General features: G+C 39.4%; 1 protein-coding gene across 2 annotated transcripts; it reads left to right on the top strand.

Moving 5' to 3' along the window:
- The first annotated feature begins 3008 nt into the window (after positions 1-3008).
- Positions 3009-13474, top strand: LOC121875453 (E3 ubiquitin-protein ligase Siah1-like). 2 transcript variants are annotated; one of them, XR_006090603.1, is made up of 7 exons: positions 3009-3079; positions 4158-4394; positions 5374-5613; positions 6723-6915; positions 7493-7672; positions 8447-8872; positions 9071-13474. XR_006090603.1 is itself a non-coding variant. In XM_042380013.1 (6 exons), the coding sequence occupies exons 2-5, from the start codon at positions 4175-4177 to the stop codon at positions 7668-7670; spliced, it is 831 nt and encodes a 276-aa protein (XP_042235947.1). In that variant the 5' UTR covers positions 3009-3079; positions 4158-4174; the 3' UTR covers positions 7671-7672; positions 8447-13474. The 2 variants fall into 2 exon arrangements, 1 of the variants encoding a protein (XP_042235947.1); XM_042380013.1 differs by having other exon boundaries at positions 8447-13474.
- Positions 13475-23973: the final 10499 nt, after the last annotated feature.

Genomic DNA, 23973 nt, shown 5'->3' with positions numbered 1-23973 from the left:
TCACACACTCATTGTCACAATCACGAAATCGATTGAAATCCACAGTAATTCACTATCCATCACACCACAATAACACCACCACCACTATACTACAACACCACAATACCACCACCACCACTATACTACAACACCACAACACCACCACCACACTACCATATTGCAGCACCACAACACCACACCACCACACTACAACACCACAACACCACACTACAACACAACACACCACCACAACAGCACACCACAACAGCACAGTACAGCACCACACTACAACACCACAACACCACACTACAACACACCACAACAGCACACCACAACAGCACAGTACAGCACAACACTACAACACCACAACACCACACCACAACACCACACCACACCACAACACCACACCACAACACCACACTACAACACAACACCATAGCAACACATCATATTGCAACACACTACTACAGTAAGTGATTTAAGCCTTTGAGTACAATGATTCAAGCCTTTGAGTACTGTGACTTAACCCTTTGAGTACAATGATTTAACTGTTTTAAAATGATGATGTATTCCCTTGAGTATGATGATTTTGTACTCAGAGGGTTAAATCATCGTACTCAAAGGGTTAAGTCATCGAATTCAGGGGATTAAGTCATCGTACTCTTAAGGTTAAATGGTGGTAGGATATTTGTTAGTCCTTGCTTGTATTAGTCCGTCAGTACGTTCGTGTTTACGCCCTTTTCTGTGACTTTCTTCCAATGCGTTCGTGTTTTTGTGTTTTTGTGCGCGTATGTTGTCTTCGCCTCCATGTATGTGTGTCTGTCCTTACTTGTGTGTACTTGTCTTTCAGTCCAATCGTTCGTGTTTCGTCAGTACGTGTGTGTGTATGTTACCCTTCCGTGCGTCTCTCTGTCCGTGGACCAAGCTGTACACACTCTTCTTGTGTGTGTGTGTGTGTGTGTCACTACGGACTTTAATTCATTGGATGTAGATTAAATTATCCCTAATCCTAATCCAAAATCCTGTTTCAATTCAAAATAATATTGGGTCAAGTTGATCAGTCAGCTTTATATTTAAGTTTCCCCTTGAGATTCTTAGCATAGAAAACGAATACCGACTAGCTATAACTATACTATTCTCACCAAACATACAGAAATCTTCGGTGCCATCACTCCCAACCTAGAGTATGTTATGTGGCAACGTTGGAGGTACAAACACACACGAACACGCACTGGGAAACAATCAGGAGGTAGAATATAAATGGTATCCTGGAAATAAACACGAAGTAATATATCAAAATGCAACTAAAGTTTTAAGGACAGCAACGTAAATACATCAACAAGAGAACTGAGTGGTGTGTGAGGAGGTGGTGCAGAGGCCAGTGTAGGTGACGCATGGAGTCGACCACTAAATGAATTGCTGGGGCCTATTGCGAGAAGCCATAGAATTAGCTAGCATGCTGGATGTGGCTTCATTATCAAATATTCAGAAAGGACATTGTAGAATATCTGATGTACAATTCACCATTACTTCAGTCTTTAAAGCATTAACTCCACCCCTTTTCCTTTAATCTGTTTACCAGTTTGTTTAGTGTTTCTCCACTAAGGCCTGTACTAAGGGCTGTATCACCTGCATATCGAATATTTGATGTTGCTTTACTATTCACTTCAATTCCTTCACTACATATTATACCTTCTTTCATCAAAGCTTCTCACTAAACAATACACAGTGCTATAGAGAGCACACATCCTTGTCTTACTCCTTGTCTGACCTTACTTTTATCTTCTTCGCCACTGATCGGCTCGTTAGCCTCTTGGGCGACCGGTCACGTCTCTGTCACACACTGTTGGCAAGTACTGGGCATGCACCGGCTCCTGAATGTACCTGAACCTGCTCCAGTGTTGGTCAAGTCTGGTCTTGAAAGAGCTCACACTCGGTGCCGTCACAACACTCTCTGGTAGATTGTTCCAAGAGTTCACAACTCTCACTCCGAAAAAGTTTGCCCTCACAGTTTTCTGGACTTGCGGCTTCTTCAATCTTGAGCTGTGACCCCTTGTGGGGCGAGCGTCCGCCAGCTCCAAGTAAGGACACTCACCTGAGTAGTTACCTTAAACCAGCTAGGCTTCAGGAACATAACCCAGGACTGCCTGTACTAAAATACATTTTCTGAAAGTCAGTTTTTTACACATTCAAAGCATTTTATTTATTTTTATTAAGATGCTTTAATGATTTAAATTGCCATCTAGGGAAGTTAGGTTTGGTGATGCTACGTTAGGAAGTAATTGCCGGTATGTTATATACGTTTCTCCCTGGGTCTTATATAGACTCAAATTATAAATACAAGCTTAAATTATTCATTTTTTTCTTGTTAACTTAAGCAGTGTTCAGATATTTTTCTTTATATTTCAGTAAAAACACAATAAAATAATTAATCTCTTGCATATAAATATACAATTGTCATTAATATTTTCATTTAAGTAATCTGATTATTAGCAATTGTAGGTAAAAGTGAGTTTGTTGATAGAATAGTGTATAGGGTATTTAAATATGGCGGGTTAAATGGCTTGGTGGTGATCAATGGAGGGAAGGGTGATGGCCGACCACAAGACACATAATGTTCCAATAAATAACACGAACAACATAACTTACCAATTATTTTAGTTTAAAACCATTATTATAACTGAAATATATAATAAATAATAATTCTTAAGTATTTATAATTATTTTTAATTAAATTTAGTAAATATTGTATTCTTCATTAATATATAGATTAATAGATGCGTTCGTAAACTATTTTTTAACATCGTTTATTGTGTGATGGCCGACCGCAAGACATATAATGTTCCAATATATAACACGAACAACATAACTTACCAATTATTTTAGTTTAAAACCATTATTATAACTGAAATATATAATAAATAATAATTCTTAAGTATTTATAATTATTCTTAATTAAATTTAGTAAATTTTGTATTCTTTATTAATATATAGATTAATAGACGTGTTCGTGGATCATTTTTCAACATGGTTTATTGTGTGATGGCCGACCCTTGGTGACTCATCCTCATCCAGCTACCAAAACAAACACACTAATGAGGTAATACACCACATATTTCATCTCATCTCACCTCTGTCACACCTATAAGACTATTTTACAATGAATTTCAATGTTAAAACCAGGGAGAAGAGTGAGTTAGGGGTAAATAATGGCATTGAAGAAGACTCCCTTTATATTTTACGACTTATCATTTTTCATATTTTAACTAAAGTATTTAACTCTTATTAACCTATACATATATATGGCTCGTATTTTAATATATCTTGTATTTTCAGATTGTTTGAGAGATTCAGGTGGAGGATTTATTGGTTAGTGGTTTGGTCTGGTGAAGAGGGTGACCACCAGAAGGAATTGGTTGAATTATTTTTCCTACACATTAATATGATGTTAAACACTATGGAAACAACGATGTATAGAACCTAATAGAACCTGACCTAACTAGGGTTGCACCTCTCCGTTTCTTACTGTTGCTCTGGCTGTCGGTCACGCTAGAATAACCCTTTATGGTACATCCTTCCTTCCTCACACAGCCAAACTGTGTTTCCGTACTCATACATCTGTCTCGCTTCAAAAAGCTGGTTTCCGGCATCTTCGCGGTGTAGATTAATATAATCTTTTTTTTTTTTTTAATTTCTTTCTATTCTCATTGTTTCGCCCCTAGGCCCCGTTGTGGGTCGATGACCTGTGCCCGGTTTGGCTATTCCCCGTAAAAAAAAAAATGTGTTGCTTTTCACGCGGTGTACACTGATTATTACACTTTGGACAAATAATGTTGTTCGGTAATTCATCGTGATTTCTAAAAAAAATAAATTGCCTCACCATTTTTCTGATGAAACTCGGGCAATTGACGTAAAATAATCTCTATCACAGTGTCGGCACAACTCCTCCACCCGTTCATCCATTTCTCGTACTGAAAATTCCAATCTCTGCTCCCGACGCACCCGACGCATTGTTCGTTGGCTAAGACTTTAAACTCTTGCCCAATAATAAGTCTCCTATTATTGTTATATAGAAAGTGTGGCCTTACCCCAGGACCTCTTGTGTGTATATGTACTGTACTATAAATTATGTGCACTGATTTTTAAAAATTTAATTCCCTTTTTCCTCTTTTTTCCAGAGACTGAGCTTGTGGCAATGAGTGCATTTGCGAGTAAAAGTGGGAGGGCGGTGCACCCCCAGTCACCTCCCTCGGGTGCTCCTCCTGGGGGCAACACAGAACTAGCCAGCTTGTTTGAGTGCCCGGTATGCTTTGATTATGTGTTGCCTCCGATCCTTCAGTGCCAGAGTGGACATTTAGTTTGTGCCAACTGTCGCCCAAAGCTCACATGCTGTCCAACATGCCGGGGGCCTTTAGGTGAGGATATTGAATTTTTATTACAGAATTATTATTTGCTGTGATGCAAGAATAATGAAAGGTGTTCTAGTCAGTTTTGGTGCATTGTTCTTTACATTGTGGTCTTATCCCGTCTCATTATATATCATGGGTACAGTCAATCTACTGATGTAACTATGATAATAATTCTGTACCTGTAGTTTCAATTGTATTACCAAAACGATATGATTCTCTTCATTTAGATGTTTACTTTTAGTTAATATTTGTGTTTGTGTCGGCGTCATAAGGCTCATGTTGGGGACTGATGAAACTGAATGGTGATAAATCTTGTTCTGGGATGGATGATTCACCTGAGAATACTTGCAGTAACTGTGGTAATAACCTGACAGGTGTGGAACAGGTACAGCTGTGGTAATACGGTGAAAGGTGTGGGACAGGTACAACTGTGGTAATAAGCTGACAGGTGTGGAACAGGTACAACTGTGGTGCTAAGGTGAAAGGTGTGGTACAGGAAGTGCACTAACCATCCCTGCCTCAATTTTACACAAACTAGGGAGCAATATATTGTTTCTAAGGCCACCCAACCTTTCAGTTTATGTCTATTGCCTTGTCTGTGATATTATTGTGAATTTATGAGATGTTCTGCTGCCAACTTGTGCTTGAAATTATTTGATCGAGGTGTACTTTGCTCTTATCCCTCGTCATCCATCGGCAAAGTAGGATATGGCTGATAATGTAGTTTAAAAAAGTATTTCCCCTTTAAGGATACAATTTAAATTTAAAGTTTTACTAAGATGAGTAAAAATGTGGAGGGGAGGATAGCCAGAGGTAGTCCAAGAATAACACGGGTAGAGGTTACTGCCGGGAGAGGCTGCAAGAGACCTTGCAGTGCGGAGAGCTGCCATCGGGTAATCGCCGCTAACCCACACAAGCGCGGAAAATAATCCCCCAAAACATTGACGACGATGAAGATGATGAAAGTTGATATTATTTCTTTCAGGAAACATAAGAAACTTAGCAATGGAGAAAGTTGCAACCACGGTAATGTTCCCTTGCAAATACTCCTCCTCTGGGTGTTCTGCGACCCTCCTCCACACAGACAAGACGGAACATGAAGACACCTGCGAGTTCCGTCCGTACTTGTGTCCGTGCCCCGGTGCTTCTTGTAAATGGCAAGGATCTCTAGAGCAGGTCATGCCTCACCTTATGAGCGTCCACAAAAGTATTACCACACTGCAAGGTGAGGGTGTGTCTTGGTCTCTTTTAGTTTATCATCATCTAGATTCATTGATGTCTCATTTTTGTCATCATCAACAGTGCATATTTATTCCTCCAATATGAAGAATTAAGAGACATAACGACCACATCACATTTTGGCAGTGGACATAATTTTTTTCTACTGTCTTCTGTAATTAATGACTAATATTAAGAAATTTTGTATGTTTAGGAGTATGAAAACCTATGAGCTTTACTTATACTGTATTATGGAACACATCCTTTTGGGGATTGAAGAAGAACTATGTGAGTTTGGGAGTAAATGATGTGAGGTACAGCACTGTAATTCATTGGTTACTTGGCATTTATTGAAGCTCTTTAAAGACTTGGGTAACTGTGCCAAACTTGGGGACGCACTAGATTATAAGTCTTTGTTTACTTGTGGCTGCTGTCATGATTGTAAGGATTGAGATGACCAATAGGATGCAGCTTTTGTCTCTCATCATAGGGGCTTTTGGTTCATGCCTGAGGAAATGAGAGCTATATAAGACTGCTGCCACCTCATGTACTACAGACTCAGTGCTCAGTGGACTTCCCCTAATGTGTGCATGGAAGCCAGTGTCATACAGTCAGTGCTCCTATGACGCTGTAGAAACCTCTGATTCGATGGGAAGTAAGGGGTTGGGGGGGGGGGGTAGTAGGCTCGAGAACACCAACATGACTTGATCAATTTTCTGTACGATTTATTATGTTTTTGTTAGTTTGTTTGTGTTCTTTTGTAATAGCTGTGTGTTAGTTGGATATTATTCATTAACAGAATAAAAGTATGAAAGTGGGGGGAGGAGGGAGTGTGTTACAGTGTGTGCTGTTAAATGAAGCAGAGGTGTAGAGGGAAAATGAGGATATTAATAGAATATGTCTCACTTAACAGCTTCTTATATCAAAATATTTCCAGCTAAGAAATATAAAGAAACTTATAAGAATGAGAGAGAGAAAAATAATATAGGGTAAAGCACAGTCAATGATAATGTGTGATGTGTGTGCTGGCCGAACAGTCTAATTTTGGTGTCATTACTCGGACCTCCGACGCCTTCCTGTGGTGTGTCAGCTCCTGTTATTGTGTGTGTGTTGCAGGTGAGGACATAGTGTTCCTGGCAACGGACATCAACTTACCTGGGGCAGTAGACTGGGTCATGATGCAGAGCTGCTTTGGACACCATTTTATGCTGGTGTTAGAGAAGCAGGAAAAATATGACGGCCACCAACAGTTTTTTGCTATTGTACAACTCATAGGCTCAAGAAAACAAGCTGAAAACTTTGCATATAGGTAAGTTGTTATATTATTATGTTCAATATGTAATAATAATAATATAATTGTTGCCCCTCATGTAATGAGGATGGCCGGCCATAGGACCACCTAAGCGTGAATTTGTTTAAGGTTTAGAAGCTGTGGCCATCACAGCAACCACACCCTAAGTTAATGAGTTGCATGACCCTGTGTCAAGGAATAGTCCGAGAAAACAGGACAACTCGCCAACTGCACTGGCTGACCATTACCCCGGAACACGATCCGCAAATCGATTAACATCCAGGTTCCCAATTACTGCTGGATAGACAGAGGCAAATGGCGTATAGAAACTTGCCCATAGTTTCATCCTGCCCGGGGATTGAACTCGGGTCCGCTCGCTTGCGAGGCGAGAATGCTGACCATTACACACACACACACAGATATACTTAGGCTTATGGTAGTCCATGGAGTCCGATGATGGCTTCCTTTTCTGGTTTATCAGTGAGACTTACCATGGCTGTAGAGTCCAATCTTTGACACGCACTGTAATGCTTTTTTAAGATTACCTGTATATAAATAGAAGATTTTGCTTTAATTTACCGTTCTTCATTTTCAGATTGGAGTTGAATGGTCCTCGGCGAAGATTGACATGGGAAGCCACTCCACGTTCAATACATGAGGGCGTCCAATCAGCTATCATGAACTCTGACTGTCTCGTGTTTGACACCTCCATTGCCCAGCTGTTTGCAGATAACGGCAATCTTGGCATCAACGTCACAATATCCATGTGCTGAAGGTAAGACTTTGGACGTCCTCAAAGAAAAGTTTCATGTTGTCCAGTGTTCAGTTTTATGTCTTACCCATCAAGAAAAGCTGTTAGATGTTCTATACAACTGTGCTCAGATTAATTCTTCACACCTTGTGCACTGTATAACTTAGGGAGTAATGTGTGACCTCTCTGACACAGCAGAAGTTGGTCACCAGTGAGTTTGACACTTGAGACACTTCCCTGATAAAATGACATTAATCATAATGTCATCAAGAATTCTATTACTAAGGGTAGGTGCTTTTGTCCCTTTGCTTGACCATGAGTTATGTTGACTTTATCAAATAACTATCACCCTTCATTTTTCCTCCAACCTCCAGCTTATTTTCTGAGGGTTGTTGAACTCCTGTACATTTAGATTTTCTACAGCTAAGCTGGATGTATTGACTGGGCTCATATGAAACTCTTTACTAATTCTGATTTTAAATAAAATATTTGATAACTTTTGTCTTTAACCTACTATGATTAGTAAGCAGTAAGGACTATGGTCCCTACTGCTGCCCCAACAATGGAACACAAGGAACATGAAACTTTCACTGATGATGGCCGCCATCCCCACAGCTAACTTTCAAATATGATAGCCGCCGATCTTACTGATGATTGCTGCCATTCTTACAGATAATTTTCACATATAATGGCCGCTGTCCCTACAGCTAATGTCCACCGATGATGACATCCATGTCAGTGGTAAAAAATTGAATTAATAAACCACTTTTTGTAATTTTAATATTTCTATCATTTCAGATGTTACTGCGTGTGGATGCCTGTGATGACAAAAAACTGCTGATGCTGCTCAAAGGTTCTGAGGATGTGAAGGTCGTCCTTGAGAAGTATAATGAATTCAGCATATCCTTGTTGACATTAGTGGAGAGTGAGAACACGCCTTAAGGCAGTCATGATTTTTGACACATCTTGACTTATTCGAGTCAGTTTTTGTTTGTGAAACGGATGGGAACCAATTTACTGTATGTGTCAAAAGATCTCCCATTCTAGGGTTGAAGCTGCCCTTGGTGCCATGTGAAGTCCTTCATGTATCATGATGAGATTAACCAAGTACAATACAAAAAAAATCATCTTACCTACTACATGGGTGTAAGAACTCACATTGTACATAGCATTTTCAAAGGAATTGAGCAGAGGCATAACATTTTGCCATTCATCATATGCATTGTAAGTACATTGTATTCATTTTTACATCATTAACTTATTTAAAGTTTGGTGATATTACAGTGCACCGCGTTGGTCTCACTCTGAGACACACACTCACCTGTAGACCGCACTTTAAACAATCTCATAATGAGTCAGTTTGATTTAGAGATTAAGCTTTTTGCATTTTGAAATGTAATTCTTTCTTTCTTTTACTTTTAGTTGATTTTCCTCCACAAAGTGACTGTAGGAGTTAAGGCGGGAGGTCAAGAGTCATCAGGATATTATTACTAAATACATCTTTTTGTTACTCAACCTTTGAGTCTTTCTCTTACAGTAAAGGAAGTCAGTGATTTTGGCGAGGAGTAAACCATATTTTTCCTGAATACCGTCAAAGTGTGTGACAATATTTCTTAAAGTGAAAAAATGCGATAATTCTAATACTTTCTCTTTTTAAACGTGTCTATATTATGTCGATCGCAAAGTAAAGACGTACATATTTTTTTAGTTTATGATCTAAATATTCCATGCAAATTAAAGGATATTTCTTCAGTGAGGTTAAGACATGGACTCGGTATATTGTGTTGGCTGTGGTAGCTGTATACCATATAATGCAACCTTGTTCCTCTTAGATAATAAAACACCTGAACTAGCATGACCATCTATACCTGTGTGAGAATCTCTACAGAGGGAAGTGATATATAATTCTCTTCTCTGTATTGAAGTTTGATAAATGTTTTCATGTGAGGTAATGTAATTTATGACAGAACTGTATCTAGTATCATCCTCTTGGTTGGGGAGATTGGGTTGTCTGTAGCAGTGAATCTCTGAAACCTGACTCAAATTTCTTTTTTACTATTCAGTTTTGATAAGATGGTGATAATATTCTTTTAGGTTTACTCTCAGGAAGGTGGACTACATTTGAGCAGACGTTGACCTGTGCATGGCCTTTAGATCAAAAATTTTTTAGGCTTGGTAATGGCGGTCTTCTTAAAACAATTCAGGAGGCCTTTATATGTAACCCAACTGATATACCTACAAGGATACTCATATATTACAGTGACACACATACACACAAGGATATACATTATACACATATATCACTACAATGGTCAAACAAGTCCAGTCCAGCCCAGATACAAGGAGCCAGTATACTTTAGCTTTCATTCACAAGCCTTGGGTAACCGTGAGTGTTGGCGAGTGTAGAATTCCTAACGCGGAACCGACATTAAAGAAAACAACAGGTTCCTCGGGTATCTGTACCATTATACCGTACCGTACGTCTTTTATCCTTGCACGACTATAATGGTCTCTACCACTGGTCTTTTTTTCGCTAGGTCTTCAAAAGAATCCTATTGATTGTGTTAATGTGGATCCCTGGAAAAGACGGTGCATAGGTATGGATTATTATTATTTTTTTTAGAAGAGTTAAGGTTTGTTCTTTTTGATATTACAGCTTACATTCAAGTTTCCTGTGAAGGTAAACTCACATTAAGAGTGTTGTTTATTTTCACTTGTTTCTTTTGTTTTCTAATGGACTGTTGGAGATCACCCAGAGGAGATCACTTACCCCTTACGTACGGGTTCACCTCCGAGCCGAATAAAATTGTCCGGCGTCAACCACATACAATATTAGAAGTAGCGTCTCCGTAGTGAAGGATTTAACTTACTCTATTATTCAAACTTTGATATTTGTAAAGAAACTATGTAAGTAATAACTTTTTAAAGGTTTGGTTGAGTTACTGTAAATGTACTGTTTATTTTTATATACTTTGACATTAATTAGATGGTAAAGGAGATATCATAACGTTCGATTTAGTTTGTGTACTGTAGTGCCCAGTCAGATGATGTCCTTTATGTTAAAAATTAGTTTATTTGTGAACTGTACATTAGGGACACACTGTTGATACATTATTTTAAATGGGCAGCTTACCATCTTCAATAAGCCTTTGCATTTATTAGCTTTAGCCTTTGACTGATTCATTCACAGAATCTATCTTTGCCGTAATTGTCAGTTTGATTATCTAGATCCAGACAGATTATAAAAGTTTTCCAAGTAAGGGAATAAGGTGATTGTTTTTCTCACCAATGTTATAAGTCACCAAGAAAGAGTTATCTGTTGCATTAGTGACCAGTGGTTGATGAGAACAAGCTGCAGGCGCAATGGGACTCCTTTGGTATAAGTGAGCAGGGCGGGGTTACACTGTGTAGCCCTTAGTGTGAGCTGGCCGGGGGTGTAGTGTTTAGCCCTTAGTGTGAGCTGGCCAGGGGTGCAGTGTGAGCTGGCCAGGAGTGCAGTGTGAGCTGGCCAGGAGTGCAGTGTGTAGCCCTTAGTGTGAGCAGGCCAGGTTTACAGTGTGTAGCCCTTAGTGTGAGCAGGCCGGGGGTGCAGTGATTTAGGGGTGCGGAAGAGAGTTTTTTTTGCAGGTAAAACAAGGAGCATTGTGTATATATTATGAAAGTGTCCTCCTATGCAGTACAGTATTTTAGTAATGATTAGCAATGATGATTATAATCCTTCCTGTCTGTATGTGATGGTGTAGGCAGGGTGGTTGGTGGTGGGGTGAGTCATGACACTTTTTGACCAAATTTTAAAGTATCATCTCAGAATAAAGTATTCCAGATATTGCGCCTAACCAGAGTACATGTACAGTCAACTACTAAAGTTCCATGTTCGCCTCTCCCCCTCCCTCCTCTCGAACCACTAAACTCAAGATTCAGAACTCGCGAAACCAAACAAAGCAGTCGACTGATAGTACATTATTCTATCCCATAAATGTTTCGGATTCACGAGTCTGAATCTCATGAGCTTATGGTTCATGGGAGAGGCTGTGGTAGTTGCCTGTACATGGTTTTGTTTGTATGTTAAGGTTTTTAAAGTGTTTTATGTATGTTTTTTGATCCATGTACAAAGGTATAAAATTTGGTAATTATGTTCTGAAACCCGGTGTATTTTATTTTACTTTTTTTTTTGTACGTACTTTATTGACCTCTTGGCTGAATTCTTCTTTATCTGTCATGTTTTTTGTCTTTCTCTCATTTATCTGTTGTTCTCTCTCACTTACCTGTTCTCTCTCACTTACCTGTTGTGCACTATACAGTAAGCACCATTAAAAGACTAACGAGAAGGATGATGGGAGTGTTGACCAGGGCAGAGAAGAAACCATTCACAGAGAATAATATCAACATTTGAATACAGTACATGACATCTTATGAACTAATGTTTTTTTCACCCGCTGATACTGAGGTGTGTTGAGGGAGTCAGTGTCTGGTAAAGCTTAAGAGAGCAATACTGTACCTGTGTGTTATCCAGGTTTACTGTATATCTGTTTGTCTGGTTCTTTGGCGGACTAGGGGCGGTGTGGATATTGCACACTGACGATTTAGCCTTTGATGCACAATACGGCATTGTGCCCGGCAGTGCTCTCTACCACCTTACACTTCCCCAGGTGGAGAATTAAGGAACCCACACTGCAACTGCTTCATATGAGGATGTCCCATTTAGAAACTAGTCACAGGTCTTGAACAGTTTCATCAGTTGACGTGTTCTGTATTGACTCATCCACTGCACCTGTTAGGCTAGCATAAACACATGAAAAGACACACCATCTCCAAACATTCATTCAGGAAAGACCGAGTTATTATGCTTAAGACACACCAGGAAATGTTAGATTATGCCCAGTGTGTGCTCTTGGTGGCAGAACAGATTGAGAGTGAAGAATACAGTATAAGGACTCCCATAATATAGTGGTAAGGGTGTTCAGGGTAATGTGGGTATAAGGTAAAGTTAGTTGGTAGAGCAGAGGACAAGTGTAGTGTGGTGACTCAGGTTTCTCTCTCTCTCTCTCTCTCTCTCTCTCTCTCTCTCTAGGAGGAAGAAAGAAGAGCCAAAGGTTTTGTTTGGAAACACTTTTCTTCTTATTCATCTTCTTATTCTACATCTTTCTCTTCTTCTTCTGCTGGAGAAAGTAACTTGCATATATGTGATCATAGGTAAAAGTGAACTGAGTTAGAAAAGGAATAGGTACAGCAGCTAAAACAACTATCTGTGCAGGTGGGGGTCGAAATGCTCCGAAATTTTACGTGTGACTAGTGACAGCCCTCATATACCCATATTTATCGTCCATGGTCTCATATTGTTTTCCACAAAGTATGCACAGATAGTTGTTTTAGCTACTGTACCATTGTTATGTAAATGAACGTGTGTGTGTGCACGTGTGTGTGTGTAGCTTTGATTCAACAAGAGGGGTTTTATAGTGACAAATGTATACAGTACTGTACATTGATGGAGGATTATATAGGACAATTATTTCAAGTTCCGTTGTTTTAGAGGTTTGCATTATTTTTTGTCAAAAGTGATAAGATATTATAATGCTATCAGATGATGGTCCTTTAAATTAATTAGGTTTTAGGTTTGTGGGGTTGATGAGATATGGCTGTTGTACTGTACCTGTGTAAAGAAATGGACCTGCTTGACTAAGTATACATTCACTTGTAGGTGTTTGACAAGTGGCCCTAAGTTTGTTTATGGTACCTATGCAAATAAACAAACAAATCCTCATTATTTTTATATTACTAGAAAGTAAAAGTCCTCATTACTGAATAAAAAAAGCACTAAGAATTAAACTGTAGTAATTGTTAACCTTTGTTTTAATTTGTGTCACTCGGTTGATTGAAGCGGTCGGCCAGACCTTGTGGGGAGGCCTTGCTACTCTGAGGAGATGATTGAAAGAATTTAACCTCTGGGCTTCAGGCTATGGTTGGTATACCCCCCTACATGTCCTTACCACAGGTTGGCCCCTAGGAATAGTCGAGAATGTTGGTGAAGTGGCGTGTGGGTGACGCAGTAGTAACGAGGTAAACATCACTAATTTGTAGGTAGTATGAGGTACAGGACACTTGTTTACTTTTTCTTTTATCCTCTTCACCACTGATTAGCTCGTCAGCTGCTTGGGCAGTCAGTCATGTCTGTTGGCAAGTACTACTATGTTATTACTATTTACACAGTTAACAATCATTACTACTACTCCAGTTAGTGATCACAATACTAGACTCATGTTTTGGGGGTCAGAAACACATGAACTGAGTCGAGTACAAGGGCAACATTCCTACATCACAAAAGCTGAGAGGCTCTCATGTGTGAGTAAGTGAAAGATAAATACATACTTGGAACATATCTAGCCAGGACCGCCCTTTTTATTCAAATAGGTCCGGGAAAGATCGTAACATCATATGACGTGACCCAAAGCTCTACAGACTCACGTCACATGAAGTGATCCGAAGCCTCGGGGTTAACTGTCTTAATTTTTATAATGTAAAATATTTTGTAGTTGGTCCTTTGAATATAAGACAAGAATCCTTTGATGATTAGTTATGACTGACAGCTAAGTGTCTATGAAAGTTCAAAATATAATGTACATCTTTGTTCCCTACTACAACTATGAAATTGAAATAACTTTGTCCCTCCGTCCGTCCGTCCACCTGTTCACATGATATGACGTTCCTGATCACACAGTCCTGAAACATCACTTGTACAGGAATTTTTTATGAATATTAGAACACCGTGTCAAAAGTAGGTCACCATTACTGACCTTGGTTATCTACCAGTAATTTTAACTTTAGGCCCAAGAAGAGTTTTATCTCTCCCGTGTATATAAAGTTTGTCTCAAGAAAATGAACGACTAGATGTATTCTCAAGTACTTGCTGGCGTGTTTTAACAGACCATAAACGCATCATTAATTCTTAACTTGTCTGCCTCTGTTGCTTCACTCCCTGAGGCCTTGACCACCAGTGTATCCAGGTCACCATATTACACACTTATGGTTATTCTCTGCCTTATATCACCTCCTACACACACCCCAATAAACCACTGCTCACCCACCTATCACCTCCTACACACTCCCCAATAAACCACTGCTCACCCACCTATAACCTCCTACACACACCCCAATAAACCACTGCTCACCCACCTATCACCTCCTACACACTCCCCAATAAACCACTGCTCACCCACCTATCACCTCCTACACACCCCAATAAACCACTGCTCACCCACCTATCACCTCCTACACACACCCCAATAAACCACTGCTCACCCACCTATAACCTCCTACACACACCCCAATAAACTACTGCTCACCCACCTATAACCTCCTGCACACACCCCAATAAACTACTGCCCATCTCAACACAAAAAGGTTACTGATCGATGTGCCCTACCCTCCACATCTTACTTAACTGTTGATACTAAACATTAATAATAAATTCAGACTCTTTCATCTCTATTAGGCCTTATACCTTGGTGCAAGAGGAGTAGTGTTGTGAAAAACCTATACTAGTTATGATCCAAATTACTGTACTGTACTATAATAAATCAAGGTAAATATTTTATCGACATTTATGCAAGTGTTGGGTTATACAGTGATGCAGTTGGTTTCTCACTTGTATGGGTATTCAAACATTCACCTGCCACCTTTAGTTAGTTCTGTCATAGTCACACACACACACACTGTCATAGTCACACACACACACACACTCTCACACTGTCATAGTCACACACACACGCAAGTATCTGTATCAGTTGAATATTAGAACACAAACACAGGATATTTATAAGTGTTTTTTTTTTTACAGAAATCATTTGAAAATGGTGTCAACTTGAGAATAAAACCTCAGTCTACTTCTATTATGATCATCACTATATACTTAACAGCTGTGGTGAAAGGTGTATGGGAAGTTGTAATAAAAAACTTGCACGAGCTGTGGTAATGTGTTTGACGAGATACACGTATTAGTGAATAGTTAACTCTGCTACTATACTGGCCCTTTTGCGGTAATTATTTGGTCATTAATCCCTTGTGTATGGGGTCACCACAGAGCTGAATAAAATCGTATGGGGATTAGCCAAATAAAATATCAAAAGTGGTATCCCCATAGTAAAGGGGTTAAGGTAATTGGACATAGAGCATTTCAATATTTTCTAATATACAGAACCTTCTCTTTCGATATATAATAACGTGCTTGTTTTCTCTTACAACACTATTCTCAAATAGTCTCTTTCCACAACAAGCCTCCTCCCTCCCTCCCCTCCAAGATTTCTCCTATCATAGTTAAAGGCTGCCAGAATCAATTACAAAACAGGTTCTTCTCTCATAACAGATGTATTCAACTGTGATGTTCCCCTTCCATAATACAGCCCCAGGAATTCTATTTGGTTTACCTGTGTTGCATCATACTAGTGACAACAGGTAACACTTCTTATCTCGTTTACCTGCGTTCAATAGGTATAATGTACTTAATTTGCATGGAAATTAGATCTGGGTTAAGTGATAAAGGAATAAATATATAAATACAGTAAGATTTTAAGGAAAGAAGAATGATTACTGTAATTAACTTTAATAACAATATATATATACAGCTACTCCTCGACTTATGACCACCCGGACATACGACCGCTTCAGTCGTTCCAAAATATTGTCAAATTACATATTTTCGAGTCCCGACACTAGTGATTGCGCTGTGTACAAGGTACTGACAAAATTTTCGTTTGTAATTCACTTTAAAATGGCTGGCAAGCTTGAAAGTAAGAGTTTTGTGGTGCTGATAAGAAAGAGACACCAATTTTAGATTTTTATGTATTATTTAAGCCTTTTCGGGAGCGGAGGAAGAGGAGGGAGGGAGGGAGCGGAGGAAGAAGAAGGGGGGAGCAGAGGAGGGTGGTGAGTCACTGAGACCCGGCGGTTGCCACCACCTCCTGCTCTGACTGGGGTTCCTCGGCTGCTGTTTGCTCCTCCTCACTTGCAGGCTGTTGTGAAGACGATGCTGCTGCTACTGTCTTCTGGCGACGGAAAAAAGAATCCAGCGTTGACTGCTTAATGCTCCTCCTCTTCTTTTTCTTGTAGATCTCAGTAACAAGCAGGACTGTCATCAATGTTGCGCTGAATCTTTGAGCTATGTTCTCTGTTTGGGGTTGTCATCAATGAAGATTTGCTTACCTTGCTGAATCATGTTGAACGCTTCTGCCATCCTCTTGGTAGTAGCGTTCATTGTGTTATTTCTTCGTCGTTTTCGTCTTCAACGGGACTGTGTTCTGTTAGTTGTTGCAAATCCTCATTGATGAGCTCTTCTGTATGGGATGCCAGGACGTCCTCAATATCCTTCGATTCCAGCTCATGAAAGCCTGCCCCGCTAGCCAAGCTGAGGATATCCCTATTTCTTAAAATTCTTCCCATGCCTTGCCCATGTTGTCAATTGCATGAAGAATGTTGAAGCCCCGCCAATATTCTTGGATCATAGGTTTATTTTCTGTCAGTAGCCTTCAGCAGTTGATCCATGGTACGCCATAAATAATACGCCTTGAATGCGATGACGCCTAGGTCCATAGGCTGCATCAGTGCTGTCGTTTTGGGAGGCAGGAAGACAACAAGAACACTGTCATGTAAGTCGTCGATATTGGAAGGATGAGCTGAAACATTGTCAACGACTAGAAGAATTTTGAAGTCAAGGTTCTTCTTGGCACACTATTCCTTCATTGCAGGGATGACGTACACGGTTAACCACTGGCTAAAAATGGCGCTGGTTATCCATGCCTTCTTATTTGCCTTGTAAATGACAGGAATGTGATCCTTAAAGTAACTTTTCGGGGCCCATGGGTTGGCAGCATGAGAAATTAGCATAGGATTCAGCTTGAGGTCACCGGCAGCGTTCGCGCCAAACAGCAGCATCAAGTGGTCTTTTGCCGCTTTAAAACCTGGTGCTCTTTTCTCCTCCTTTTAGACATAGATCCTCTCAGGCATCCTCTTCCAAAAGAGACCAGTCTCATCCACATTAAAGACTTACTTCGATGAGTAGCCACCTTCCTCGATAATGTTTTTTTTAATTCAGGCATGAATATATCGACAGCAACAGTATCTGAACTGGCAGCTTCACCAGTCATCTTAATATTATGGAAGTTATAATGGTGCAAACCATCCTTGGCTGGCCGTAAAGTTCTCTTCCGTTGATCCTTCACCCTCTTCTGCCTTTAAGTCGTCAAACAAGGACTTTGCTTTGTGCTGGATAACCATAAGGCTCACAAGGGCATTGCATTGATTCTGGTCCTCCATCCACACAGCCAGCATCTTTTCCATCTTTTCCATTACGGAACTTAGAGTACGACTTGTCTTTGTTGCACTCGGAGAACTACCACTTCCAGCACTAGCCTTAATCTTGTCCGTATTGGTCCGGCCAGCACGCGCTGTTGTGGGGGTTAGTCCAGCAATGTCCACCTTACATTCCCCTTTTCCAAAACGGGTTAAAACCTCCATTTTCGTAGCAAGGCTAATGGTCTTACATTGCTTCTTCACAACACTAGCATCAGTAGCACTTCATGGGCACTTGGAAGCCATTTCGAATGGTTAGAGTACAGGATTATGAGCAAAAACACTTGAACACGTAAGATACGTTGTGGAAGCCTAACAAAGACTGGCGTCACTTGGGTACGCTTTGTGACGTTGTGCGAGTGAGAGGTAACGCGCCAAGCTTATAGAGCGTGGCGCGGCAAGACGAGAGAGAGTGACAAGGCAAAAACGATGTTATATTGAGTCGTCGGGACGTTAACCGAATTATTGGTATCTAAAGAGTAGCGACGTTATAACGAAACAACTTTAACGGGGCAACGTTAAACAAGGACTTACTGTACTAAAGGTGATAATTATTTTTACTTTAAGAAATCAATGTAAAAATTAATTATTCTGTATTACAAAGATACAAGTGTCACTTGGAAGCTATTTTAATGTAAATCCCCTCAAAGATTACTTGTCATAATGTGTGTTTATGATTTTGTTGGCAGTTGAATGGTATTTGCAAATCACACATGATACACATACTCTCTCTACAGACCATAACATTAAAATAACGAAACAAAACACTTCTATAATTAATACAGGTTATAAACAAAGGTGTGATACACTAAATATTCTATGCAAGAACTTCTGTAAATTGGATTTGGAATTTCAGTTCAATTCTGAGTTAGTCAATACATCATTCAAGAGTCAGTCACAAGCTGTTTTCTTATCCCTGAGCAGGTTAATGTTACGTACAGGTGTGTTCCATACATATGTTGTCTCCATAGTTGTTGTACTGTGTCGCTCATTAATGGGTATTTTCCTGTTCCCACATAAACAGAGGTTAGCCAGCATGTTACCTATCTTTAAAAAAATATATTAAAAATAACCTCTTTGAACTTAAGATCAATATCATAGTAAGTATAGATGTTAAAGTCTTAAGACTCCAACCCCTGGTTTGCATTTGACAACGAACTATAAGGGTTTTTTTTTTTTTTTTTTAATAGTTGTGTGGGCTTTTTTACAGGCACTCTGCACCCCTCTCCACTTCATCAGCAAAAGAGGCGCCCACGTCATCTGTCAGCTCCGTAACACAGGCATTGTGCACCCTTCCTCTGTAGTCTCCTTTTCATCTCCTTTTTTTATTTAAAATAACATAATAATTTTCATTATATCTATTTATAGGAACACTTATGATTTACACAAAAGACCACCCTTAATACCGCACCTACAATAATTGAAAATAAACACTTTTTTACAAAGCCTCGTCTCCGCGTGGTAACAATAGCTAATATATCATAAGTATTACAGGTATTAGTAATTTCGAATGCAAGGTATAATGGAGATTTGGAGATTACATATTCGTTAACTTCTCTACTGTATTAATGCAAGCTATCTGTATAAGAACCATAAGATGGCGAAGCTCAGTAATACATTTTAACTTTAATATTTAAAATGTCTCTCTCGTTATTCTTCATTTTCATAATTAGTGTATTTACAACTCTAGAATACACACTGGTGACGGGCAGTAATACAGGGTACATTATAAAATATTTTCAGGAATATTTATCTGCAGATGTACTGTACAGTATTGTGTTTTTTGTCATTATTTATTAAGTGTTTCATCTTATTTGTTATTGGTAGTTATATAGAGAGAATAGGTCTGTAATAATTTTAAGTGGAGTCCGGGAAGCCTGTGACGATTGGTAGCGGCCACACTGGTTAACACCCTCCTCAGCCAAGGCCCAAACCCTTGAATTACTGATGACATTCGCCGACATACAATAATTCTTTATATTTTAGGTACATATGATTCTATAGTTTCGGTTGGTTTCGGTTTTAAATTGATTACAGTGTAGATATTAAGCTCACGTGCACCCATCTTTGGTCATCCTCTCTTAGGGATTATGGGGGAACTTTTGTCGTGGGACTCGACATCTCCAAAGCATTTGACAGGGTGTTGGCACAAGTCTTTGCTATCTAAACTTCCCTCTTTTGGTTTCTCTCCCCCACTTTGTTCTCTCATCTCTAGCTTCCTTGAGAATCGATCCATGGCAGTTGTTGTCGAGGGATCGATTTCTCGCTCTTTCTCTACCAATAGTGGCGTCCCACAGGGTTCTGTTCTTTCACCAACTCTCTTTCTTCTTTTTATCAATGATTTACTTCACACTACAACTAATTCTATCCATTCTTACGCCGATGATTCTACTCTTCACTCTTCCTCACATTTTCCCCTTCCTCCTAACTCTCAAACTAGATCTGTTTCTAGAACTGATATCATTACTTCTATCAACGCGGATCTGTGCAGCATCTCTGAATGGGGAGATACAAACTTGGTTAAGTTCAATAGTAACAAAACTCAATATTTACCAATTACACTTTGTAAAGTAGACGATCTCCCACCAATTACATTTCAGGACGCTATCATCCCCCCAAATTCTGAAATAAATATGTTAGGCCTCACCATTTCCTCCAATATGTCCTGGAAATCACACATCCTTAGTATAACTAAAGCTGCCTCCCGAAAGTTGGGAATGCTGTACAGATGCCGCAGCTACTTCACTCCTGAGCAGTTGCTCCAAGTATATAAGGGATTCATTCGTCCTAACTTGGAGTGCTGCTCTCATATCTGGGGTGGCTCTTCTTCTGTCCAACTATTAGATAGGGTGGAATCAAAGGCATTTCGTCTTATTAACTCTCCTCCTTTAGTCGACAATCTCTCTTCCCTTTCTCTTCGCCGCAATGTTGCTTCACTCTCTCTCTTTTACAGGTACTTTAATGGGCAATGTTCAGTGGATTTGGCATCCTGTGTACCGCCGGCAAAGCCGTGGGTTCGTAACACTCGTCTTGCCCGCGGTGCCCACCATTTCTCTGTGGATGTCGGTCACACGAGAATAACCCGTTATAGTACCTCCTTCTTTCCTCACACAGCCAAACTGTGGAATGCTCTGCCTTCTTCTGTGTTTCCATGCTCTTACAATCTGTCTCACTTTAACAAGCTGGTTTTCCGGCATCTTCGTGGTGTAGATTAATACAGTATAACCTTTTTTTCTATATTTTCAATTTCTTTCCGTTCTTTTTTTTTCGCCCCCCAGGCTTCGTTGTGGGTCGTCTGACCCGGGTTGGCTAATTCCCGTAAAAAAAAAAAAATGTTATATTAACCTTTATTTGCTATAACTCCTACAATAGCCATCGTTCCCACGAGGGAACGAGGCTATCCAAAAAGTTTGTATTTACAATTATTGTACGTGTAATGCTGAATGGATGTTTATTTCCCCATATAAAAATATTTATTTATAAAAAACATATTCAGAATTAATATAGTATAATAAATTAGAAAAGTTAATATACATTTACATTTGTAATTATATATATATCTTATTTCTTTCTCTATTTGTTATATTAGCTATAGTTCCCCCGAGGAAACAAGGCTTTCTAAAATTTGCATTTACTATTATAGTAGGTACGGGCACAGCGGGAAGCCTGTGACGAGTGGTAGCGGCCACACTGGATAACACCCTCCTCAGCCAAGGCTCAAACCCTTGTATTATTGATGACATTCGCCGACATACGATAATTCTTTATATTTTAGGTACATATGATTCTATAGTTTTGGTTGGTTTCGGTTTTAAATTGATTACAATGTAGATATTAAGCTCACGTGTAACAACCGTATTATTATTTATATGAAAATAAATTTGGGTAGGAAATATTTATAATAGCTTGGCCTAAATCATTCCATTTTCTACTGTAATATACTCAGTGCCAAGTATAGAAATATATAGATAAAGTAAGAACTTCATTATAAATGATATAGAGCGTGATCATCCATACGTGTATTTTTAATATATATATATATATATATATATATATATATATATATATATATATATATATATATATATATATATATATATATATATATAATTTTTTTTTAATTGATTGATTGTAATTGTGGTCATTTTTGTATCCTCTTCACCACTTATCGGCTCGCTAGCCGCTTGGGCGATCGGTCATGTCTCCGATTACTTTTCCTTTTCTTTTGTCCTCTTCATCGAAAGATCGGCTTGTAGTGGATTTCTCCCCTACAAACGCTGTTTGTCGCTGAGTAGCCGACCTCGCGAATTCCCAGTGTATGCCTCGTGGTCAAGGTCAACCAGCGCCGCCTTACATAACGGAGGTCAACTATTAAGCCACGCCTACCTCCGCAATATAAGACCTGACCTCGTGGTGACCTAGCTCTTTCTACCTACAGCCAGTATTCAAGCAACACCTCCTCCTCCTCCACTCCTGCCTGGCGGTCCTCGCTCCTGCCGGCGACCATGGCGACCCACAGCTGGTCCCTCTGAGCACCCTCACCAACCAGCTCTCTCTCTCTACGTTTTATTATATTTATAAGCTAATTTTTCAATTACCGACCATTATCCATGCTTGAAATATATACCTGTATTGTGCTAATTTAGGATTCATTATAATTCCAAAATTGTATGCAATTTCTTCTCTAACAAGATTTGATATCCAGCAACTATTTATATCTTATATAACTATTAAAAATGTCAAATAAAGCATTGATCGATCAATGGCGAAAAAAATAATAATAATATGAGCGGATGTTTTTATATCAGTCTCCCAGAACTCTAGAAAGAAAGGAAGAAAAGATGTAATGGTAAACTAAGAAAACTAATTGAAAGTCAATTCACCAGCTCCTGCAATACATTAATATTTATGATCTTAATGGCTTGTTTAAAGACAGATTAAGGTTTATGCTGTAGTGCTCGCAGGTTCATTACTGGTGGCATTCTTTCTTTGAGTACCAGTTTGTCAATCAGAAATGACGCGCTGTATACTAAATTACAGCATTTGAATTATTTCGTGTGTATTTTAATTATATTACTACTTTTTAATGAGGTTTTGCTACATTTAATATTACTATTATTTGAATTTTTTAATAGTTATAAAAGCTGTATATATTTACTGGATATCAAATCTTGGAAGAGAAGAAATTGTATAAAAATTTGGAATCAATAGTGAAATCGGAATTGAGCACAATACATATCAAACAGCTTGAGCTAACTTCACATGATAATGGATAAACATTGAAAATGAACACTTTTTAGAAATCCTTAGTCTTACTAAGGATTTAAAAGTATTGAGTTGCTTACGTGGTTTTAAAGAACTTCGTCCACTTGTTCTCAAACCCACGAAAAGCAAGTGTGTTTTTCGACCGCTGCTTATAAATTAGCCACTTCAGCTAATATAAGATTTTAGAATCAACGCACCTCGCCACCGCCCATCCCGAGTGATAGGGGAGCGGGTTGATTCGAGGGAGGAGGTCGAGGCAGGGTGAGTGTTGGGGCAGAATAGAGGGTTGAGATATGAGGAGGGGCAGGGGGAGAGGATTTCCTGTCCAGCAGTCATCTTTACCCACACCTCAAAGGCGGACCATTCTCTAGTTGAGAAACAATAAGCTCTGGAGACCATACACAGAGAGTCTCTGCCTCAGTCCCTCCCGTACACCATCTAGACACCGACGGTTCCCTACAGGCCGACGGGAGTGCGGGGTGCGCTCTCTTCTCACTGGATGTGGACCCACCGGCGGGAGGTTAACTTCCCAACTGGTCGAGCTCAACCTACAATGGATTACATGGACTTTTGGATGCAGTTGATCTCCTCCTTCAGGGGAGACTGAACGGTATAATCATTTATGATTCTCAATCTGCCCTCCAGGCCCTCCCCTCCTTTATGCCTCCCTTATATTCAACAGCTGTTACTTCTATTACCTTTAGCCCATGATAATTCTC

The sequence above is a fragment of the Homarus americanus genome, unplaced genomic scaffold (assembly GCF_018991925.1).
Source record: "Homarus americanus isolate GMGI-L3 unplaced genomic scaffold, GMGI_Hamer_2.0 scaffold20322, whole genome shotgun sequence".
Taxonomy (NCBI): Eukaryota; Metazoa; Arthropoda; class Malacostraca; order Decapoda; family Nephropidae; genus Homarus; species Homarus americanus.
This window is presented reverse-complemented; position numbering and strand designations above follow the sequence as displayed.

Excerpts from the sequence above, each read along its gene's own strand:
- LOC121875453 (XM_042380013.1), top strand. The coding sequence starts at position 4,175 with ATGAGTGCATTTGCGAGTAAAAGTGGGAGGGCGGTGCACCCCCAGTCA. Across the intron at positions 4,395-5,373 it reads AACATGCCGGGGGCCTTTAG|GAAACATAAGAAACTTAGCA; the intron begins GTGAGGATATTG and ends TATTTCTTTCAG. Across the intron at positions 6,916-7,492 it reads GCTGAAAACTTTGCATATAG|ATTGGAGTTGAATGGTCCTC; the intron begins GTAAGTTGTTAT and ends CTTCATTTTCAG.